Here is a 20131-nt window from a genome sequence, read left to right on the forward strand (position 1 = left end):
ATATCTCTCTCGGAGGTGCTGATATTTTCCTTCAATTTTAATAAGCAGTATTTTTCACGCCTTCGTAGCGAAAGTATTTCATTAAACTTCAGGTTTTTGCCATTTCAGCAGTTGTGTTCTGATTCCTGATACATTTGATGAATTCACGTTTCTAAAACAAATCATTAAAAAATCTGTTTTCTGGGCATCCTATCCTATCCTACATGATTTAAATAATGATAAATTAAAAAATCGGGGTATCTTCAATCATCGAAGTAACTTTGATCATATGGGACTTGTTTCAGTAACTGTAGGGAGTAGTTGACGGTTTTGGCAAGTTAACGGATTCCATTTTTCTAGAGTTTATATTAGTTATATGGTGCTGTCTCTTGGTATATACCTCAAGTAATGAAAAACATAACATGTTGTTTTGTAGAAGCTGTTGGCGATGTTGTGTTTTCGAGCATACTAAGTAAATTTTCAAAATTTTGAACATTTTATGTGATTTAAGGTGATTTTAAGTCTATTCCACGAATGATTTTATTTTTCGATAGTGACATTGGTCACTTTTCGAAGTAATCATTGCATATTTTTAGACGCAAGACATTTTTTTGAATTTTTCGTATTCCGGGGTGACTTTGATAACCTGCATGTTCACCCACATTAAGTTATTGATGTCAATGTTTTTCATTCAAATGTTTTGTCTAAACTAATTCTGGAAAGATACTCATTGTTAAATAGATGTTAATTAGTATTATACAAAGCGTTCAATGTACTGTAAAATTCGAGTAACCAAAATTCGTATAATTTGTGTCCAACTAGAATAAAAGATTCTGAAAACCTTCAAAACTGCTAAAAATGTTTTATTTCAGTGCTTTATCAATGTACAAAATGTTTCATCCATTTTAACACGTTGGAATATTGAACAATAAAAAAGTTGCGAGTTTTAGCTTAAAAAAATTTAAAATAATTGCCAACTAGTTTCACAAAAAATTGCATTTAAAATAAACAAACTCTTAAAAGTAAATTTGGTACATCCCACTCTAAAGGAAAATAAAATCTCGCTTGTAATTTATTACTCTTGCTCAAATCTGAGATTTATTAGTTTAATAAAAAAAAATAGACACTTTATGAAGCTTCGTAAAAATAAGGTAAAGTCAAATTTCGGTTTTTTGTAGTTTTTGTACCCAAAAACCGAACAATATACTCAAAAAGTATAACAAACCAGTATTTCATAAGTTTAGAGTAAAAATCATTTCAAACTAAAATGACTCGGTAGACTATTCTGGTTTAATAAGCGATCTACGAAAAAAGTTTCGAGTGATCAAAATCACCCCGATGATCAAAGTCACCCCAGTTTGCGGTACGTGAAAAGAGCTTTCAGTTATTTGTTACATACTTTTTTTTATAAAATATGCGGTTGTGGTAAGTTGGCGGTACTATTTACAGTGCAAAACTAGTCAAATATTTTTATTTCTAGAATTCGACCCAAGGTAGGAATCCTTTTCTTACGTATCTCGTCAATTTAAGAAACATTTACTTCGTCCAATCGTCTGAAAAATATCGAAAATTTACTTTTCAACATGAATCCTCCATCGAAGTCAAAATGCTGTCAAATTTAAATATTCGGTTAATATATATTTGTATTGAAAAGACATCCAGCACGTTCAATTAGGATACCTAAAGCAATACAATTTCAATTTGATTGCTTATTTTTTAGCGTACCGCTAACACCCCGTACATACCGCCATCTTACTCCGAGGCTGCTGGGGTAAGTTGGCAAGTTTTCCGCGTCACATATGTTTGTCTACAAAAACAAAGACAATGTAACAACCACTTTGAAAAAAATCAGACATGGTGCCAACAGGCCCTTTTATGTAACGTTTTCTGTTTTGCACGATCTACCTAAACAAAAACGATAAAAAATGAAAACTGAAAACACCGCTAACTAGCCCCGGCCTCCCCTACAATAAGACGATTCGCTCACACAAAATAGCGAAACAAAAAACCAAGTAGCTTCTAAATATGTTTCAAGATCTATCAGTTTCTATTGGTTTTTTTGTCATTTAATGATCTTCTTATGAACAAAAATTTTAATTGACAATGATCTTAATCCCTTTCGATCAGTCCACACAATCCCTTGTAAATAAAGGTAAATATATCAGGCGAGTAAAATCCAGGGCAGGCGAAATGGTTGCCCCCTGGGGAGCACCAGACCAGAATGTTTTTTGTGACAATTCGATCACCGAGCACTTCTTCGAATTTACACTTACGCGGTTCTTGCTACACCACAATCAGAGAAGTTTTTAAGCTGTAGTTGGAGCTGCAGTCGTCAATTGAGTGGATGAGACGAAATATTTTTAAATCGTCTGCGAAGGACCGAAGAGGAACCTTCAATACTAATTACATGTCATTGAACTAAAGCAGAAACATCAACGGGCTCAAAGTAGCTCCTGGGGCTATCCCGAACATAAAATGGTAATTTCCAATGAATACCATTATCTCTCGATCTGTAAGCTAGAATCTAAACAAATATAAGAACTATCGTTAATTTCGAATTACTGCCATTTCGACCATGTTATGCCCTGATACACTCTATCAAAAGCGGCAAATATGTGCAACTCTATGGAACCATTCAAAAATTACGTAATACTTTTAGAAGGGAAGGAGTATTATAAAATGTGACACGTTAAGACATATAGGGAAAGACGAGCAAGTGTTGCGTAATCTGTTTCAACTGGAGAAAACAATTGTTCTTAGAATTCGTTACGTACTAAAAGAGGAACTATAATTTATGAATTGTCCCTATCAAATAAGGGTAAATAATAATACAAACAATGACATCTACTTGATTTCCAGAAAGTTATGCGATCCACGTTTGAAAAGTGATAAATGTTCTCGCATTTTACGGCCCGCATGATATAATTTTAGTACGTATGTACTGAATATTGGTCACTACTCCCAAGCTTTCATAAGTGACACGAGTACATCCTCGCGAACACAATCTGTACAGTGCGGTAACAGAATGTCACGAGGCAATCTTTGTAAGATCATCCCGCTACGTATCGTGAATTATTTATCCTAACATTTACCTTACGATTAGCGAAAATGTTTTTTTATAAATAGGCTATCATACGGACACCAAATACATACATCACAAACTCATCTCCGTTTTCGTGACATCATCATAACGAACAATGCCTATCTGTAATACCGCTTTCTGCCCCTCAGCATTATGAGTATTTTTCGAACGATCGATCGATCGCAGGTACGTCACACGGGAGCCCTAACGAGCAACCACAACAACCACCCCCATAGATATCAACGAGCGCTTCCGAGCAGCAAAGAATAAGCAGAAATAACCAAGAACAAAATAAGCTAGTGCTAATTTACACCCCAAACCAGCCGACAACGCACCGCCGTATATATACTACGGGAGGGCGAAAATGGCGCTTTTCACAGTCGATCGGTCGCCGTGATCGTAAGTGGTGTGAGCTGTCGCTAGTTAGACAAAATTGACATAAACGAGAGGGTGGTTAACAATTAGCAACGGGTGGAATGATTGCAATGCTCAGTCAGTGACGAACCAGATTTAAGCTATGCTGTTCACAATAGAAGAATAACAGTATCAGAGTCAGAAACTATTCTGAACGATAAATTATTTGTGATTTTTTGCAAAATCAAGTGAAGCTGTTGGTTACAACTGAATGGTCTAGAACGTGGTATGTGATGTTAAAATAACGAATTGTGGAAATATAGTGTAATTATCAATTTCACTAATCGTTATCAAGCATGTGTAAAATAGTTGAAGACAGTGTATAGACATAAGGTCGGATGTTTGGCTAATACTGTTCCAGGAAGCTGTTTACATATTAGTTAGCAAATTACAGCATTTAAAGTTGTAAACTTGTCCAAATACTTTTACTAGAAAGCATAATGTTAGCTACGAATATTCTTGACTCTCAAGAATCTATTGAAAAGGGGTCAGCGTGGAAGTGATCATGAAGGGATAACACAAAAAAAGAGTCAAGGTGTAATTATACAAATACGAATATCCCGCGGAAGTGCTTAACAGTTATTTTTTAGGTAAATTGTACGGTCAATTAATTTGTATTGCAAATAAAAACTAATAACCGCACATTCTATTACACGAAATCACCAGAACGTATAAAACACGATTAGGTGGTTTTGAGAAGATATCTCAACTTATATTGTTAGGCAACTGATATTCAAATTGCTTTTGGAAGTAATTGCCCATAGTGGTACACAGCTGGTTGTACTCCCGCTTTACTCTTTCAAAGATTAAGTATATCAACTAATGCATGGATCTGAAAATCCCATTTACTCATACTCCCGTCTGTTGCCCCATCAATTTGAGCCAATTAGAGCAAGAACATTTGTTTTGTAAATTCGAATCAGTTAAGCTCTAATTTAATAACTTGATATAATTAGCACACACTTCGAGCACGGATCGATCGAATTAATAAATAATCACTACACATGCCTCATCTACGTTCAATAACAATCGATTTCACTCTGGAGTACCATTCATCATAGCGTCATACAATTCTACCACCCTCAGGTGAAATGTGTCCAGTTTACTGAACGTCTTCGAGTCCTCTCCTTATCAAATCGGACAATCGATTGATCTTAGTGCATCACACATCATCATCACTTAACAATCACGATGAAGGTGGACCGTTTCTCGATAACTCGCATCAGCAATCGCATTCTGGGAAACTTCAGGAACAACAATAAAAACAATAACAACCAGCATGCGGCTACTTTCACCATAAGCGGCAATTACAATGAAACGACGCTAGACCTTGATAATCGCACTGTCTCTTCGACTGATTCTGACTATGGCAGCTACCTGACCAGGTGGGTAATTCACGTTATTTCTATATATTTATGTTACCGATCGTAAAAATCCTATTTACAATGCATCATCGCTAAACGGTCTAGGTTTTTATTTCTCCTAATCTTTATTTGATGGGTTCGGAAGTCATTCGGAGATAATAAGCCGGGAGCAGTTAAAAGTTGGGTAGATTGTTACATAAGGGGCCGTACACAAATGACGTAGCTTTTTTTCGGCGATTTTTGATCCCTCTCTCCCCCCTCGTAGCATTTGGTCACAAAATTCTAACCTCCCCCTCGTAAATAACGTAGCATTTACCTACCCCCTCCCCCTCGTCCCATGCAAAGCGACCGGGTGATGAAAAAAAATTACATATGTTTTTCAATTATTTTAAATTCATGTCCTTTCAAAATGTTTGACGACTTCTATCAACATTTTCATTATAACAGCAAATTGCGTGCAAAATAAGCCCATTTCATAACAAATATAGTGTTGATAATTTTGTTTTGAATTTTAAATGTTAAGGGGAGCATGAAGACAAGTTCTCTCAGTTCACAATCGTGCAGCTACCAATGATTCTAAGAACCACACGTTCATCTAAATTACTAAATTTTGTTTGGTTGAATCCGAACTGAAAATTTAATTCAGCTCCAAACTAAGTCTACTAGTTAGCAACAATAGCTAACTAATGTAGCAAGTTAAATCCGTATACAAAATCTTTTCGTATTTTTGCGAACTTGTAATTCCGCGAATCGTAAAATTTACCTCATGAAAAACCGCATCAAAAGTTGAATTTAAATTCATTTCTCTTGGGAATGGAGGAACATTAAATTATTTTCTCTAAACAATTGGTTTTAAACATAATGCTACGTCGCACAACTTCTGACCCTACCCTCCCCCTCGTCACACTTCGTCACAAATTTGGTATACCCTCCCTACCCCCCAAAATGCTACGTCATTTATGCATGGCCCCTAAGAGTGTCTCGTCGTCTGCTTTTTTTTCAGCACAGCACATTTTGAATTTATTCTGTAACTTCAAATGCTGTGCAGTTTTTAAGAGGGATTGAAATTTTTTACAAGTAAGATATGTGGTCATTCGCTGGGTTTCCAAAGTTCAAAGAATAATCATTTGACAGCCTTGTTGAGTTGCTTCAGTCACATTTGTCTATTTTTAACGCAACAAAAAATAAATATTGAACCACCCTAATGACGATTTTTTGATATACCCTAATCAACAGCCAATTTTATTTTCAAGATTTTATAATGTCAAAAAACAAAGCCAGCGCACCAAAATTACTTGAAAAAAACTTATTTGGTCAACAACGATAAAAAATTTTTGAGTCTCCCTAATAAACAGTTAATTTTATTTCATATATTTTCCGATGTCAATACTTAATAAAAATTACTTGAAACCACCTTTTTCGAACCATTAGAAAGTGGCGATTGTGGTCTACAATCTCTTCTATACCGGGCCACACTGTGGTATGCGGTGTGTCCTGTTCTCAATCAATATTAACCCATTATTGCCCAACTTATTTTTCACGCGCATCACAAATTAAGTTTTCCGATCGGAAAAAATGATGTGGTCATTCCAGTATAATTATTTCTGTACTTAAAGTAGCTGATATAATAAGGGACAACCTGTGAAAATTTCAGATTGATCGATAAATTGGCTCTTGAGATATCGTGATCGCCGCGAATGAACTTTTCAACAAAATACAACTCCGAGATAATCGAGTTTTACTGTCGGTGCAGCGAGTCAACGGTCTAGCGTATCAAACACTACGCGCTGCCTACTAGTGGTCGATGGGTAGCGGCCTTTGAATAGCTGTAACTCAAGATGTAGTATTCCGATCTTAATGAAATTTTGAGAAAATTTTCCTCAGCGTATGTAGTTTCAGAATATCTAATTTACAAAAATTCGATTTTTTTCATCCTGACAAAAATGTGTAACCCCTTAAGGAAAAATTGATTGAAAACAAAACATAAACACCAGTTTAACCACTCTAACTTCTCTAAACATATTCTGGAAGAGTATATGAACAATATTAACTCATTGATAATGCCTGGTCTGCGTTATTGTTTTAGTAATAGGAGTTCTTCTTAGCACCTACTATATATAGTAGGTTGGGCAATAATGGGTTAATTTGATTCCTAAATATCATTTGTCAAATACACATAAAGGTAAAACTATAAATACAGCTAGTTTGGCATTTCAAATCTTTATTTTGAGATATTTACAGGTTTAGAGGTAATATAGGGTGATGAGCCTATTTGCGCCATGTTTCTATTATCACCCTACCCATTTAAAGCCGTTGGTTAGAGCAGTGTCTGCCATCTTTGTTCACCGTATTGAGTCAAATGGTAGCGCAACAATAGGGGCACTCGATTCGAGTTTTCATTGTGCTCAAACACGAGAAATTTACTGTTTTCAACGCATTTGTGTTATTATATTGGTTCTTAACAACGAAGCAAAGCGGTTGATGTATTTTTTTACGCATTCCATTGATTGTAAGGCAAGAAATTACCGAATTAGTGAGGCACCTTGCTTAATATGGTGAAAATAGGCTCATCACCCTACATCGCTTTGTTTGAGCTTCAGCAAACACTTCAGTTGCGTTAGGGGACAACACTTCATGTGCGACCGTTTGTGTTCATTTTGGTGTTGTCCCCTAACGCAGCGTTTGCTTCGGTCGTGGAAAAATTTTCATGAAAACTCGAAAATCTAAGTAAACAGTATTGTTCTGTGACTATCAATGATCAAATTCCTAGAACAAATGGATGCTCTAAAGATTGAGATAGAGCAGGTTTTTTGATAAAAACAAGTGTAGGTTAAAAATCAATATTTTGCTCTGTTGTCCCCTAACGCGACATTTTCACCTCTCAGAATTAAATGACAACCTGAAAAACAACGAATCCACAATTTTAACGTTGTGTTAGAACTTTTAAAGTATTCAATTCAGCTCTTTTAGCGTACATCGTAGGATTTTTCAAACGACGAGCTGTTAACAGTTGCATGATGCGTGCAAACGTTGTCCCCGAACGCGGGAATGTGCCCTAGATTCTTTAAACATGACATCAAATTTTGATCTCATTTTGCTATCCTTGTCTACTCTACGTTTCTTAGGAGAATTTTCTTTGTTTATATTTCTTTGGTAGAACATCAAAGTGAATACATATCTTCTTATCAAAAAAATTTCAACATCTCAATGAGCTTTCAATTTACTCGCACTGATAGGAGCAATAGTTTTCTGTTTGATATCATAGAACAATTTTCCTGCTCTCCAAGTTTGATTCTTTAACCGTTAAAACGACCAAAACGACAGCAACCTGAGTAATCATTTGCCGAACATCACAACATAAACTTTAGTTTTCAATTTATTATAAGACTCAGCTCGGGTAATGTTCGCACCAGGTATAGGAAGGATATTTTATGCCCAAATGGTCTTAACACCATAAAATGTTTTCGAAAATATTTCGAAACAGCCACGGTAATATTAAATTGGAAAAAAGAGCGAAATTCCAAGTCCCAAAAAGTCGATCTTAGTCATAAAATTTTTTGAGATAACATAAAATCTCGACGTTTCAGGTGTTTTAAAGATATTTGGCATCAAAAATTCTAATTCCATTTCTGAAATTTCATGAGGTCCCCCCTTTGAAAAAAATGTTCAATTCAGTTCTCTGGGAATTTCATATATAACGGGACATTTCACTCTATATTTCCGGAACCATACAAGCGATATGCACGAAATTTTATAAATGTCTGTGGGATTAATATACCTTTCATTTTGGACTAAGTTTAAAGAATATCGGCCCACCCATCCACAATGAACTGATGTGAGTTTGTTAATTTTAATAGGTGGTCACTTTCCCGGGGCACTTCCGGAACCGTCGATGGTGGTCAATGTAGTCAACGAAACTTCGGTAGGCCGTCAGGGGCTTAGAACTGCAAATGTAAGTTGTTTGACAGACATTTAAGCGGAATTTTTACCTTTTTTGCTTTCGTCGGAGTATCGGTTTGACTTGGAATTTACTTTGTGACCGCACGCCGTAACCGGAAGTCGGATCGGGATGAAATTTAAAAGCCATCTACGGGAATAAAACACTTTTCGTTTGAAGCCAAGTTTGGTTAGGCCATCTCCGAGAAACCGATGTGACTGTTATTTGGATACATCCGCCGGAGCTCCGGAACCGATGATGGTGGCGAATGTGGCCAAAGAGACATTGAATCGCTGTTAGTGACCTAGTACTACAGAGCCGAGCAGTTGTGGCCACATTTTGGAAAAAAGTCACGTTTAACCTTTGAAACCCATTATCCATTGTGTTTTGGTTGCAAAACATTTTGTTTTGTAGACGTTGTGGGCGATACTGTGTTTTCGAGTACACCAAGTAAATTTCCTATATTTTAAACACTCTGAGTTATTTAGAGTGATTTGTAATCTATTTCCCGAATGATTTTATTTTTCGATAGTGCGTTCAAAGAGCTTTCAGTATCTGTATAGATATTACATCTTTTCACGAACAAAAGTTATTTTTTGAACAGTTTTTATAAAATATGCGGTTGAGGTAAGTTGGCGGTGTTGCTCACAGGGCAAGTTGGCGGTACTATTTACGTTGCAAAAATAGTCATCAAAAATGTTTATTTCTAGAATTCACTCCAAAGTAAGAAAATCTTTTTCTTGTATATCTCGTTAATGCAGGTCTTCTGCACTTACTTTACTTCGGACAATTACCTAAAGAATTTCAAAAAATTGCTTTTGAATATGGGAGTACGTGTCAAAGTCAAAATGCCGGGGTATTGAGACTGAAATATAATAGGAAATGTCTGTTAATATACAGTTTTCTTGAAAAGACATTCAGCACGTTCCAATAGGACCTCTTAGGTCTTTTATTCTTCATTTGATTGCTAATTTTTTACGTATCTACACATACCGCCAACTTACCCCGAGGCCGGGGTAAGTTGACGGTTTTTCAGTGTCACATATTTTTGTATCTAAAAATGGAGACAATGCATCAAACATTTTAATAAAATTCAGAGATGTTGCCAACAGTCTGCCCTTTCATGCCACGTGTTCTATTTTGCAAGATTTACCACAATTGACCTCCTTTGACACCGGTTTTGCCTTACTAAGCCTTAACGCGGGTGTCGTCGTGAAAACTGTCGAATAGGAGTTGAGCACAGCTTGAAGCAAAATGTGACGTTGTTCCTGTTGTATATGATTCAAGACATGTCTTGGATCCTCCATCGCGCCTAGTTTGCGCACCGTGCATACCCAGACTCACTGTTCTCCATTCACCACTTTTTAAGTGTTTTATAATATTCACAATATTATTTGAAAAAGTTTGTTTACTCAAATTTTGTAATCTTTGTTAGAGAAATTAATGAAAATCCTTAAACATTCTCGATCTGCAACATACAAGAAGTCTTAAATGCATCTATTAATTTAGGAAGCCGCCAATGGCGCAGCCAAAAATTCGGTCTGAAGGGGGGTTGTTGATGATAATCGTTAATCTTTCGAAAATGCTAAAATTTAATGAAAGTTTTATAACTTATTGAAATTTCAGAATCATAAGTAGTCTAACAAATACCATTTCAGTCTACAAACGAGAATAATCAACATGGAATACCTTTCAAACCTCCATAGATTATTTTCTTGTATAATATGTCAAAGAATGTACACTTTTAAAGTGGAATAAATGTTGGAAAACTTTTCCAACAGTCAAAATCACTTAATTTCGAAACTATCCACTTTGAAGGTTTAACAACTTCAAAGAAGTTTTCCAACATGAAAAGCTCATAGTTTGATATAATATTTTTGGTGAATAAATCTCCTATAATTAATTATCAATCATCAAAAATAAGGTCATTTTATACAACTTTGTTGAAAATGTAAAGGCTACATGAATGCAGTATATCAAGATATAAATATATACTTAGGAAATTTTCTTAAAACCAGTTCTCTTAAATATAAGTTTCTTTTGTAAGCTTTAGAGACCAACACATTGAATAGGATGTTTATGTTATTATTTCCAAACATCAGAAGAGATTTATCAAATACACTAATGTGAGAATAACTTGTTTTAAAGGTTTTCTTTCGTATACAGTAATACCTCACTATAAAGCAACCTCGATATAAAGTAACTTTATTTTGAAAACCAAATATTGAAAAATATCAACTCATAATCGATTGTTATGGTGATAGTTGCATTTTAAATTATTTTGGACAGTTTTATTTACTTTTTCTTTGCACTAAAAATACCAAAATTTTTTCATTGACATAATTCTAAATATTTTATTTAATTAAATAAAACCCACACGACGAAATATAACAGTGTTCTATTTCCACAACATGCGACCGAGGTTCGTTCGTTTCTGGCTATCCCTCAGTTCATGAAAATTACAGGGAAAAATCTGATAAATTATAATTTCATTCCAATATAATTAAGGTTATTTATTCCCTGTTGGAAACCCCTTCTGGCTTAGTCTGGCCTAGATTTATCCATATTACTGCTTTGGACCTCAGAAATTTGCTGATAATTTCGTCGTACATATCTAATAAAAAAAAATATGACGCATTTCAAAGGCGAAAACGTTGAGCACGTTCCATTTGGTAGCAAATAATGAATTGAATGATCCGGTAACAACCAGAACTGGTGCGTTATGCAAAGAGTGACCTCTGTCGAAACCAAATACGTGTAAACGCACCCAAATGAAGGTCATATATGATTATTACGGATTCTACTAGATGATGCACTTTCTACGCGTTGCATTGAATTGTAATGTCAACCTGAGCAGCTAGCTGTACCTGTTATCGCGCTTCTTTGTACGATACAGCGAATAATGCCATTATTGACGATAAGACCCATAAGACAGATTTGCGCAAAACCAGACAGGTTGAGGTTGGAACTAGTATTTTTCGGATAAATCGTGCCACATGCTTCGGCAATCGTTACCATCATACCAATCCACGAAATGACACACATGATACATTCAATTCGGAGCCACCATTGCCGCTATTTGTTTTGATAGAATAATAAACCAGCAGGCGGAGGCTAGGACGAGCGCATGCGTTATTCATTAGTCGGCAACTTGTTTAAAAAAGCCGCCGGTATCTGGGCCGTGAAATGTCGCTATATTTTACAAAGATATAATATAATCTACAACAAGGTTTATTGTAATACATTTCTGTGCTTATTATCCTTTCCGGGACAAAAATACATTACTGATTAATCTTTGGTTCAATATCTTATCGACCACAGCGTCCGTGTCACATGTAAGGTCAAATAACGTCATTTCACTTATAAATTACTTCAGACGTCTAGTAATCTGATTCATTCTAATTACTATCGCGATTAGCATAAGTTGCAACATGATCGAAAGGCAACTCCATTTGTGATTAATTGCCGGTAAAATTAGATTGCAATTGCGTTCCAGAATTATGAATTAACTGGTAGTCTCCTACTGCCGCATTTTACATCCAGCATAAGCAACCCAATCTGACCGCTATCAGCTTGTAACTCTTATCGTATTGATTGTTATCCGGTAATCATGCTACGTTGCGTCGATCAGTGAATACTTAAATGATGCGAGCAATCTCGCAACACTTTCAGTAGTCTCAAGCAATTTACGATCCCATACTATTCAGTCGATGGGAACAGCTGCAAGTGACAAGACATTGTGTTTAGCTAATAATACGCAAGCAGCATTTTTCGATAGTTGTACGATTACCCGCGCATCCAACGGAAATAAAACAGTTCGGAAGAGTGCTCAGTGGAATTAGCATGCTTAATAAGAAACTAGGGCGGAAGAAAAGTGTGGTACTAGATGTCGGAACGGTGATGTGCAATGTAACTAGGTACAGATCGAGTACTAACTTTTATGAACTACATATAATGACTGATCGTTCAACCATATCGTATGAATGTTTTGATGGATTTGTGTGTTTTCAGGGAACCGTTGCCTCGTTTGGAGTACTATCGTACTTCGAAACGACGCATGAAGCGACCTTCTCTTGGCGAGTTGCACGGGGACCTCGATAGAAAACCGGTAAGTATATTTTACGATTACGTGAAAAATTATCTTTATGTTGTTAAATAGTATGGTGAACGATTTTTAACTGATTAAGGATTCAATCTGGCCCAGACACTGAATCTTTTCACGGAGAAAATCAGGATGAGCTAGAGCTTTCGGAATTTTTTGTGAGCATTCCTTGATACTACAATGTTGAACCATTCGTCGGTGTTTGTGTTCTAGTTAAATATTAGAATAATGTAGCGAATGCATAGCCTTTATAATATCAGTTTTTGGAATAATCAGAACCTCTGGACACTAGTGAATTAGTCGCCCTTGACAATGATCGTATGCAATGGCTGTTTTAAATCATAAAGCAATGGAAAATATTAAACTTTACGTAGCTGTTTCCAGAATATCAATATCGAATCAATCAATTTTATGTGGTTTTTTATCTAATTGAAAACGCTTCTAGTGTACCACAGTATGTGGTTTGTATGTGGCCTGTTCAGTTAATTTTTTGATCGAGGTCAGCGAATAAAAAAGGCGAGAATCGATCCGGGCATCGAACAGCCGAGTTCTCAGTAATAATTTTGGTAAACGATAACACACACTAACTTAAGTGAAATCTCGGCAATTTGAATTAAGTCAATCAAACGAAAATGGCAAATAATTTTCTTTTCAAACAGTCATACCTTTTACTGAGTTTGGGAATTCCAAAAACCACTATGTAAACTAATTAAAGCCTGTCCACGTTAAAATACGAATACCAAGATAATTTTACAGCAACGTAAATGGCGCATAATACCACAAACACAATAATTAAAATATAACAGAAAGCAGCTTGCTTCGATACTATTTCTTTTATTTGTAAAATTCACGAACTTTATATGATATACTCGCCAGTAGGTTGTAGTATTATTGTATCCTCAGATACGCTAGTACTTTGGAATAGTTTCCGCTTGACCAGTTCATTTGAGAATACCTTTCTAAAATAAAAACGCTATGGATGGTTAGAATCGTTGTATCACCAGCAGAGATATTCGATTTGTACGCAATTCATTTCAATTTATATTCGTGTGTGTCTGTCGAATACATGCAATCATTAGGTACTATCAAGGGGTGATTATCATATAAACGGTCAAAATCATAGTGAATCTTTGCGCGTGGTTGAAAAAGTTTCCATGTAAAGGCTTAAAGTTCTTTTGTTTTAAAGACTTTATTATAGATATGCATAAAAATATTTCGTTAAAATATCGACATGGTTTTTCAGTTGACATATCGGCCTTGTCGATTTTCATGATACTGATACCCAATTGAAGGTAATTTCACGATCTTCAATAAGCCTATTTTTTTATTTTTGGTTAAAACAACAAAATATCATTTTTTTACTCATTTTTAGATAAAAATTGCTTTAAAAAACGTTTATTTTTTTTATTTTTTTAGGTTTACATTGAAGAACTTCAAATTACCTTTCTGTTGCAATCAGAGAGGCCAACTTAAAAAAAAACATGTAGACTTTGCTCGTTGATATTTCCCAAATGAACAAATATATTTTGAGCGAAAAAATTTAACCCTTAAAGGCGCAAACCAACTTTTTTCAAATTTTCTGAAAATTATTTCACAACTTTAATACGTTACTATGATAATTTTGAGATGGTTTTCGAGATGTTGTTTTAAAAACAACATTGCGCATTTAAGGGTTAATAAAGATTTCAAAATGAACAAAAAAGTTTAAGTCCTTATATGAAAACTCTTTTCTCACGACGCGCGAAGATTCATTATAATTCTGACCGTCTATATGATAATCCCCGCTTAACATCAACACGGCTAAGGGACCATTCATAACTTACGTAACGTTTTGTAGGGGGCAGAGGATGCGAAAAATTGTGACATATGGGGGAAGGAAAGTAAGCTAGAACGTTACGTGACATGTTTTTTCAAAGAATTCGTTACGTAATAGGAGAGGGAGGATAGTGACAATTTGTTACAAGGGGGGATGGAGGAGTCAATTTTGAGCAGTTTGCGTTACGAAATTTATGAATGGTTCCTAAGTTAACCCATTCATGCCCATGTTGTTTGTGAAGAACAACGTTTTTAAACAGCTATAACTTTTGGTTTAAGCAAGAATTGCTGCCATAAAGAAGTAAGGCTAATAAATGTGACTATTACCTTTCATTTGAGCACTAATAGATACAAGTATTAGCTCTAGAACTGAATTTATTACAATTAACCTGATTGGATTCCGATGGAGCAGTGCTGCCAGGAACAGCTTACGTTGACGATGAAAAATGAAATTTTGATATGTTATTTTGCAATATTATTGAAAACATTTAAAACCTATTAATTTAGACCGTCTTTGACTACATTTTCCACGTAATTGGACTATTGTAAAAATTCTAGGAGAATTGTATTAAGCACTGGAAGGTGAAACTTGAGCAGCTTCTAGCACTGCGATGGAAGCACCTATCACTATTCAAAAAGGTTTTTCGTATTTCTGGACCCCACTATTTTCAAGTGAAAATAGTTTTGGACCCTTACATGGCATGAATAGGTTAAAGATAAAGTTTTTGGGAAAAACACGTCCTTTCTATTGACAACGTGTTTTTACTGATTAACAAGTGAGACAGATCTTACTATTGAGAACAAGTTTTTGCCTTTTTGTCTCTATCTTAAGGGGTATCTGCTGTAGTGAGTAAAAAAAACTTTTTTTGACACATACGCACATACATACATACACACACTTACAGACTGGCGGACTAAAAATGTCCGTTAGGCCATACCGCTAACTTATAATCACACCAATAAACACTACTACCGCCTATAGAAATAATCTGGACTACCACAGTTACCTTCGGTCGGTATACTAACGTAACGAGCGGTGAACTTGTTCCTGAGCGTCCGTCAACGCACAGGACATAGGCCCGTTCAAAGCCGTATAGCGACGGAACCACTTCACGGTTAAAAAAAATATTTTACCAAAAAAATTTTTGAGATGTTTTTTTTTGTTTTCATTAAACCATTTTCCGAAACTCGAACTTTTTTTTATTTTTTGGTCCATCGAGTAACTACAAGTCTAAGCTTTACAAATCTTATTGAATTTCCTATGTCAGACAATTTTATCAAGATTTATCGTGTTGGCCACGGCGCACCTCGACGTGGAAATTGTTGAACGTCTACTCTTGGAATGCTCGTATGTGTGGCTCTGCGTGGCAGATTTTTTTTTCGTGCGCAATGAATGCGTTATCCGAAAGTACAACTCCTTAAGAATACTTTCCCAAATTTTCATAGCGATCCGATCAATAGATCGACAGCTTGAAGCGCGTCTCGTCTACCAAGAGCCGTGAAAGCTTGAAATTTCAAACTCGATTATCTCGAAATGTCGTTTTTCCAAAAAATGATTTTTCCGTGATCCAAAAAACTACTTAACTGATTTTCTACATTTTTTTCATTTGTTCTTAATTAGTTTTTGTCGCACCTTAACGATTCCTTTTTATACACAAACTTTTGTTTCATAGATAATAATTTTTAATGCGAAATTTAGAACTTATAGCATCGAGTTTTTGGGAAAAACGTTCCCATATGCAAGAAAAAAATATTATTTATTCAACTAAACGTTAAAGTACGAGGCATACTCATATACTAATGGATTTTTTGAGTTTAAGCATTTTAGTTGATTTGTTGAACTTCCATCGTGATCACCGCAAGCCTCTTAAATATAAAAACCTTAGAAAAAACCTGTTTTAATCCACCTAGCGGTGCAATTGTGCCTTTCTCATTTCTCTAAACTATGGCTCGGAGGCTGTTTATGTTCAACATAATTGTGGAAATGTTTATTACATTCTTAGTACACTTTGCACTTATACAGAATGGCTTGCCAGCCACGAACTGGATGAGCTACGTGACGACGGCGAAAGTGCCACGAACAAACGACTCCCCAGCTTAATTTGGTATGCTTTGTGTTATAGTGGTGGTTTAAAGATGAAGGGATTGAGAGGGAGGGGTATAAGGGCTGGATGGGGTGGTGGTCTGAGGGGTGATGTAAGGGGATTTTAAAGGGAGGTGAGTGAACAGTAGGGGGGATAACCCCTCTACGTATACCATCACTTACGCCCCTGTTAAAATTCAGAAGCCTTATGCCAGTCAAAAAAAAATTTGGCCGGGATTAGGTTGACGTTTTTCAGAGTGATTACATAACCATTCTATATGAGAAAGGCAAAAATGTGCCAAAATCCAAAAAAGTTTATTTTCGTTTTTTTTTTTGAGTCTGCATCAAATCTCGACGTTTCATGCACCTTAAAGACATTTAACATCAAAAATAAAAATACTATTTTTAATTTTTCCTATAGTTTATATGGGAAATTTCTGTGTGGCCGCACTCTTAAACCCGTAATTCCGGAACCAGAATTCCGATCGATCCAAAATTCAATACCAGCCGATGGGAAGGTTGCACCTTTCATTTGAGACTAAGTTCGGTCCAGCCATCTCTGAGAAAAATGAGTGACATAATTTGACACATACGCACGTGAAAGTGTGAAGTTTGTTTACATCGTGTTGACGTTTGTTTTGCTCTGGAGAAAGTTGCATTTTATCTGTGTTTTACTTACCGTTTTTCGGCGAAAAAACTTCCAGTCGCTTGATGGACATTCCGTTTCGTATCGTGTACTGCTCACTAGTGAAATCCTTGTGAAAACTTTGAAATCCTTGTGAAAACTTTGTGAGTCTACGGTGAAATTGTGAGACTGCAACCTGTGTGTAATTCCCCACAAATAAATTTACTCGCTCACTTCGCCATCTGCACGCGAGTAGTGGAAAGTGTTCCCCACACTTCAAGTTTGCGCACAGCGAGACGAAATCTCGGGTGGGTTTTCAAAAGGTCGTAAGCGACAAAAGGCGGATTGAAATCAGCCATGAGTTTTAGTTGCAAGTCATGCGACTCTCCCGTTAATGGGATTGAGAAAATTGCATGTCGCGGCCATTGCGGATCGATTTTCCACCGCACCTGTATTCCCGGTATGCAGCGATCCGCACTAGACCTGTTGTCTAGTTTCAACAACAATCTGTACTGGCTCTGCGACGATTGTGCTCGCTGTTTTAACGAGTGGGTGCAGCAATCCGTTTCCGCTGCTCCCATTGTGGACACAAAAAAATTATGTGAGGCTGTAGATAATTTGAACACGGTCATCTCAAATCTCTCGAGCCGTATTGAAAACCATTTTCCGGCCAATTATGGTTCTGTAACTCAAAGGGGGCTGTTTGTCAAGCGACTTCCGGAGGATCCGCCCACTCCGAAACGACGTCGCGAGAATAATGCTAAAATTCGCGCCACTGCTGCCGCGGTTTGCGGTACTAGAGCCATTCAGCGGGAAATCAGAACAGTTGCGGATGAGCGGGAGCAATTTTGGGTCTATTTGAGCCGTCTTGACCCGAGCCATACAGTGGAGGAAATCGTCGCCATGACCCAAGAATGCCTTGGAATAAGCGATGCACCCAAAGCAGTTTTGTTGGTCAAAAAGGACACCGACCTCACGAAACTCAACTTCGTTTCTTTCCGAGTTGAGCTTCCGAGCGAACTAAAGGACACTGCACTCAAAGCGTCCACTTGGCCGACTGGAGTACTCGTTCGGGAATTTAATTTTGACCAGCCAAAGCAGGATAGATTTCGCTAACGGGCTACTGGGATGCACCGCAGCTTGTATTATGGAAGCCCTCGATCCCCCCGCCACAGTCCAGCTACTGCAGCCAACGTTCACCAGTCGTCCCGGTCCTGTGAGCGGGAGTGGAGAAAGGGTCTTCCAAACTTCCCTCTGCGGCAAGTACCCATCCTTTCTGAATAATTCAAGCGCTGAAATGTTCCCCGATTCCAGTTCTCCGTTAATTGTACCGTATCAGCACCAGACGCCGTTCTTCCTGCCTGCGAAGCGCAGCTGTTTACGAGAGACACCTAGTTCAGCTGCATTGCACACATCCCACGTAATATCTCTTCGGTCACCGGGACGCACACTTGCCGCCAGCCGTGAGGAAGCCCTTAGTCCCCCCACCACAGTCGAGCCCTTCCTGCCAGCGACCAGCAGCCGTCCCGGTCCTGTGGTGGAGATGGGACGAGGGGTCTTCCGCAAACCTACCTCAGGCAAGTACAATGCATCTATGAGCTCTTCTTTGCCTCAAAGCTCTTCGATTTCCAGCATTGGTCAACGACGGGCTAAACTGCTGCTATACTACCAAAATGTTGGTGGTATTAATTCAATCGTTGAGCAATACCGTCTTGCAGTCTCCGACAAGAGTTTTGACATCATTGTCTTCGTCGAAACATGGTTGAACGATGACACACTTTCCAGTCAGGTGTTTGGTACTGAATACGAGGTGTTTCGCTGTGACCGGAGCCCTAGCAACAGCCGAAAATCCACCGAAGGCGGCGTATTAGTAGCGGTTAAAACCAGCTTGAAGGCAAGAATCGTCGAGAACACTTCTTGGGATTGTCTAGAGCAGGTTTGGACGATTATCGAGCTTGGCGACCGTAAGTTGTACTTGTGTGCGTTGTATGTTCCACCCGACCGCGCTCGTGATACCGAATACGTTGAAGCACACTGCAGCTCAGTTTTTACTATCCTCGAAGATGCTAACGCTGTTGATGAGATCATGGTACTAGGAGATTTTAATCTTCCTAGCATTTCATGGAAATCTTCCCGTAATGGATTTCTTTATCCGGATTCGGACCATTCCGTTCTCCACCCATGTGCAGTGAGGCTACTTGATAGCTATAGCTTAGCCACGTTAGTACAAATCAATCCTATTGCCAATGAGAACAACCGCCATCTCGATCTTTGTTTTGTCAGCGACCAGGTTTCCGCCACATCAATAGTGACGGCTCCCTTTCCCCTAGTAAAACCAGTGGCACATCATCCTCCACTGATCGCCACGATTGATAGCTCTGTTGTGCATGACTTCGATATATTACCGCTTTCTGTCTCCTACAATTTCCGTAAAGCTGATTATCGCAGTATCGCAGACCTTCTTTCCACTATCGATTGGGAAAATATTCTGGACCCCGAAGATGTCGAAACCGCAGTTCAAACCTTTTCAAACGTTCTGGTGTACGCTATTGACAGGCATGTTCCAAAGAAAGTTCACCATCGACAAACCGGCCCTCCATGGCAAACGAATACTCTGCGACGGCTGAAGTCTATAAAAAGAGCTGCCCTGCGGAGGTTTACCAAGTATCGCACAATATCACTCAGAGACTATTACGTCAGTCTCAACCATGCGTACAAACGAGCCAGTCA

General features: G+C 37.4%; 1 protein-coding gene across 1 annotated transcript in view; it reads left to right on the top strand.

The window, feature by feature from the left end:
• Positions 1 to 3446: 3446 nt before the first annotated feature.
• Positions 3447 to 20131, top strand: part of LOC131696081 (bumetanide-sensitive sodium-(potassium)-chloride cotransporter-like) — a 47448-nt gene continuing 30763 nt past the window's right edge. Inside the window, exons 1-3 of the mRNA XM_058984614.1 lie at positions 3447 to 3701; positions 4562 to 4860; positions 12788 to 12884. Coding sequence (XP_058840597.1) covers positions 4667 to 4860; positions 12788 to 12884 — 291 coding nt within the window. The 5' untranslated portion in view covers positions 3447 to 3701; positions 4562 to 4666. The remainder of the gene's footprint in view (positions 3702 to 4561; positions 4861 to 12787; positions 12885 to 20131) is intronic.

Source organism: Topomyia yanbarensis, unplaced genomic scaffold (assembly GCF_030247195.1).
Source record: "Topomyia yanbarensis strain Yona2022 unplaced genomic scaffold, ASM3024719v1 HiC_scaffold_7, whole genome shotgun sequence".
NCBI classification, from domain to species: Eukaryota; Metazoa; Arthropoda; class Insecta; order Diptera; family Culicidae; genus Topomyia; species Topomyia yanbarensis.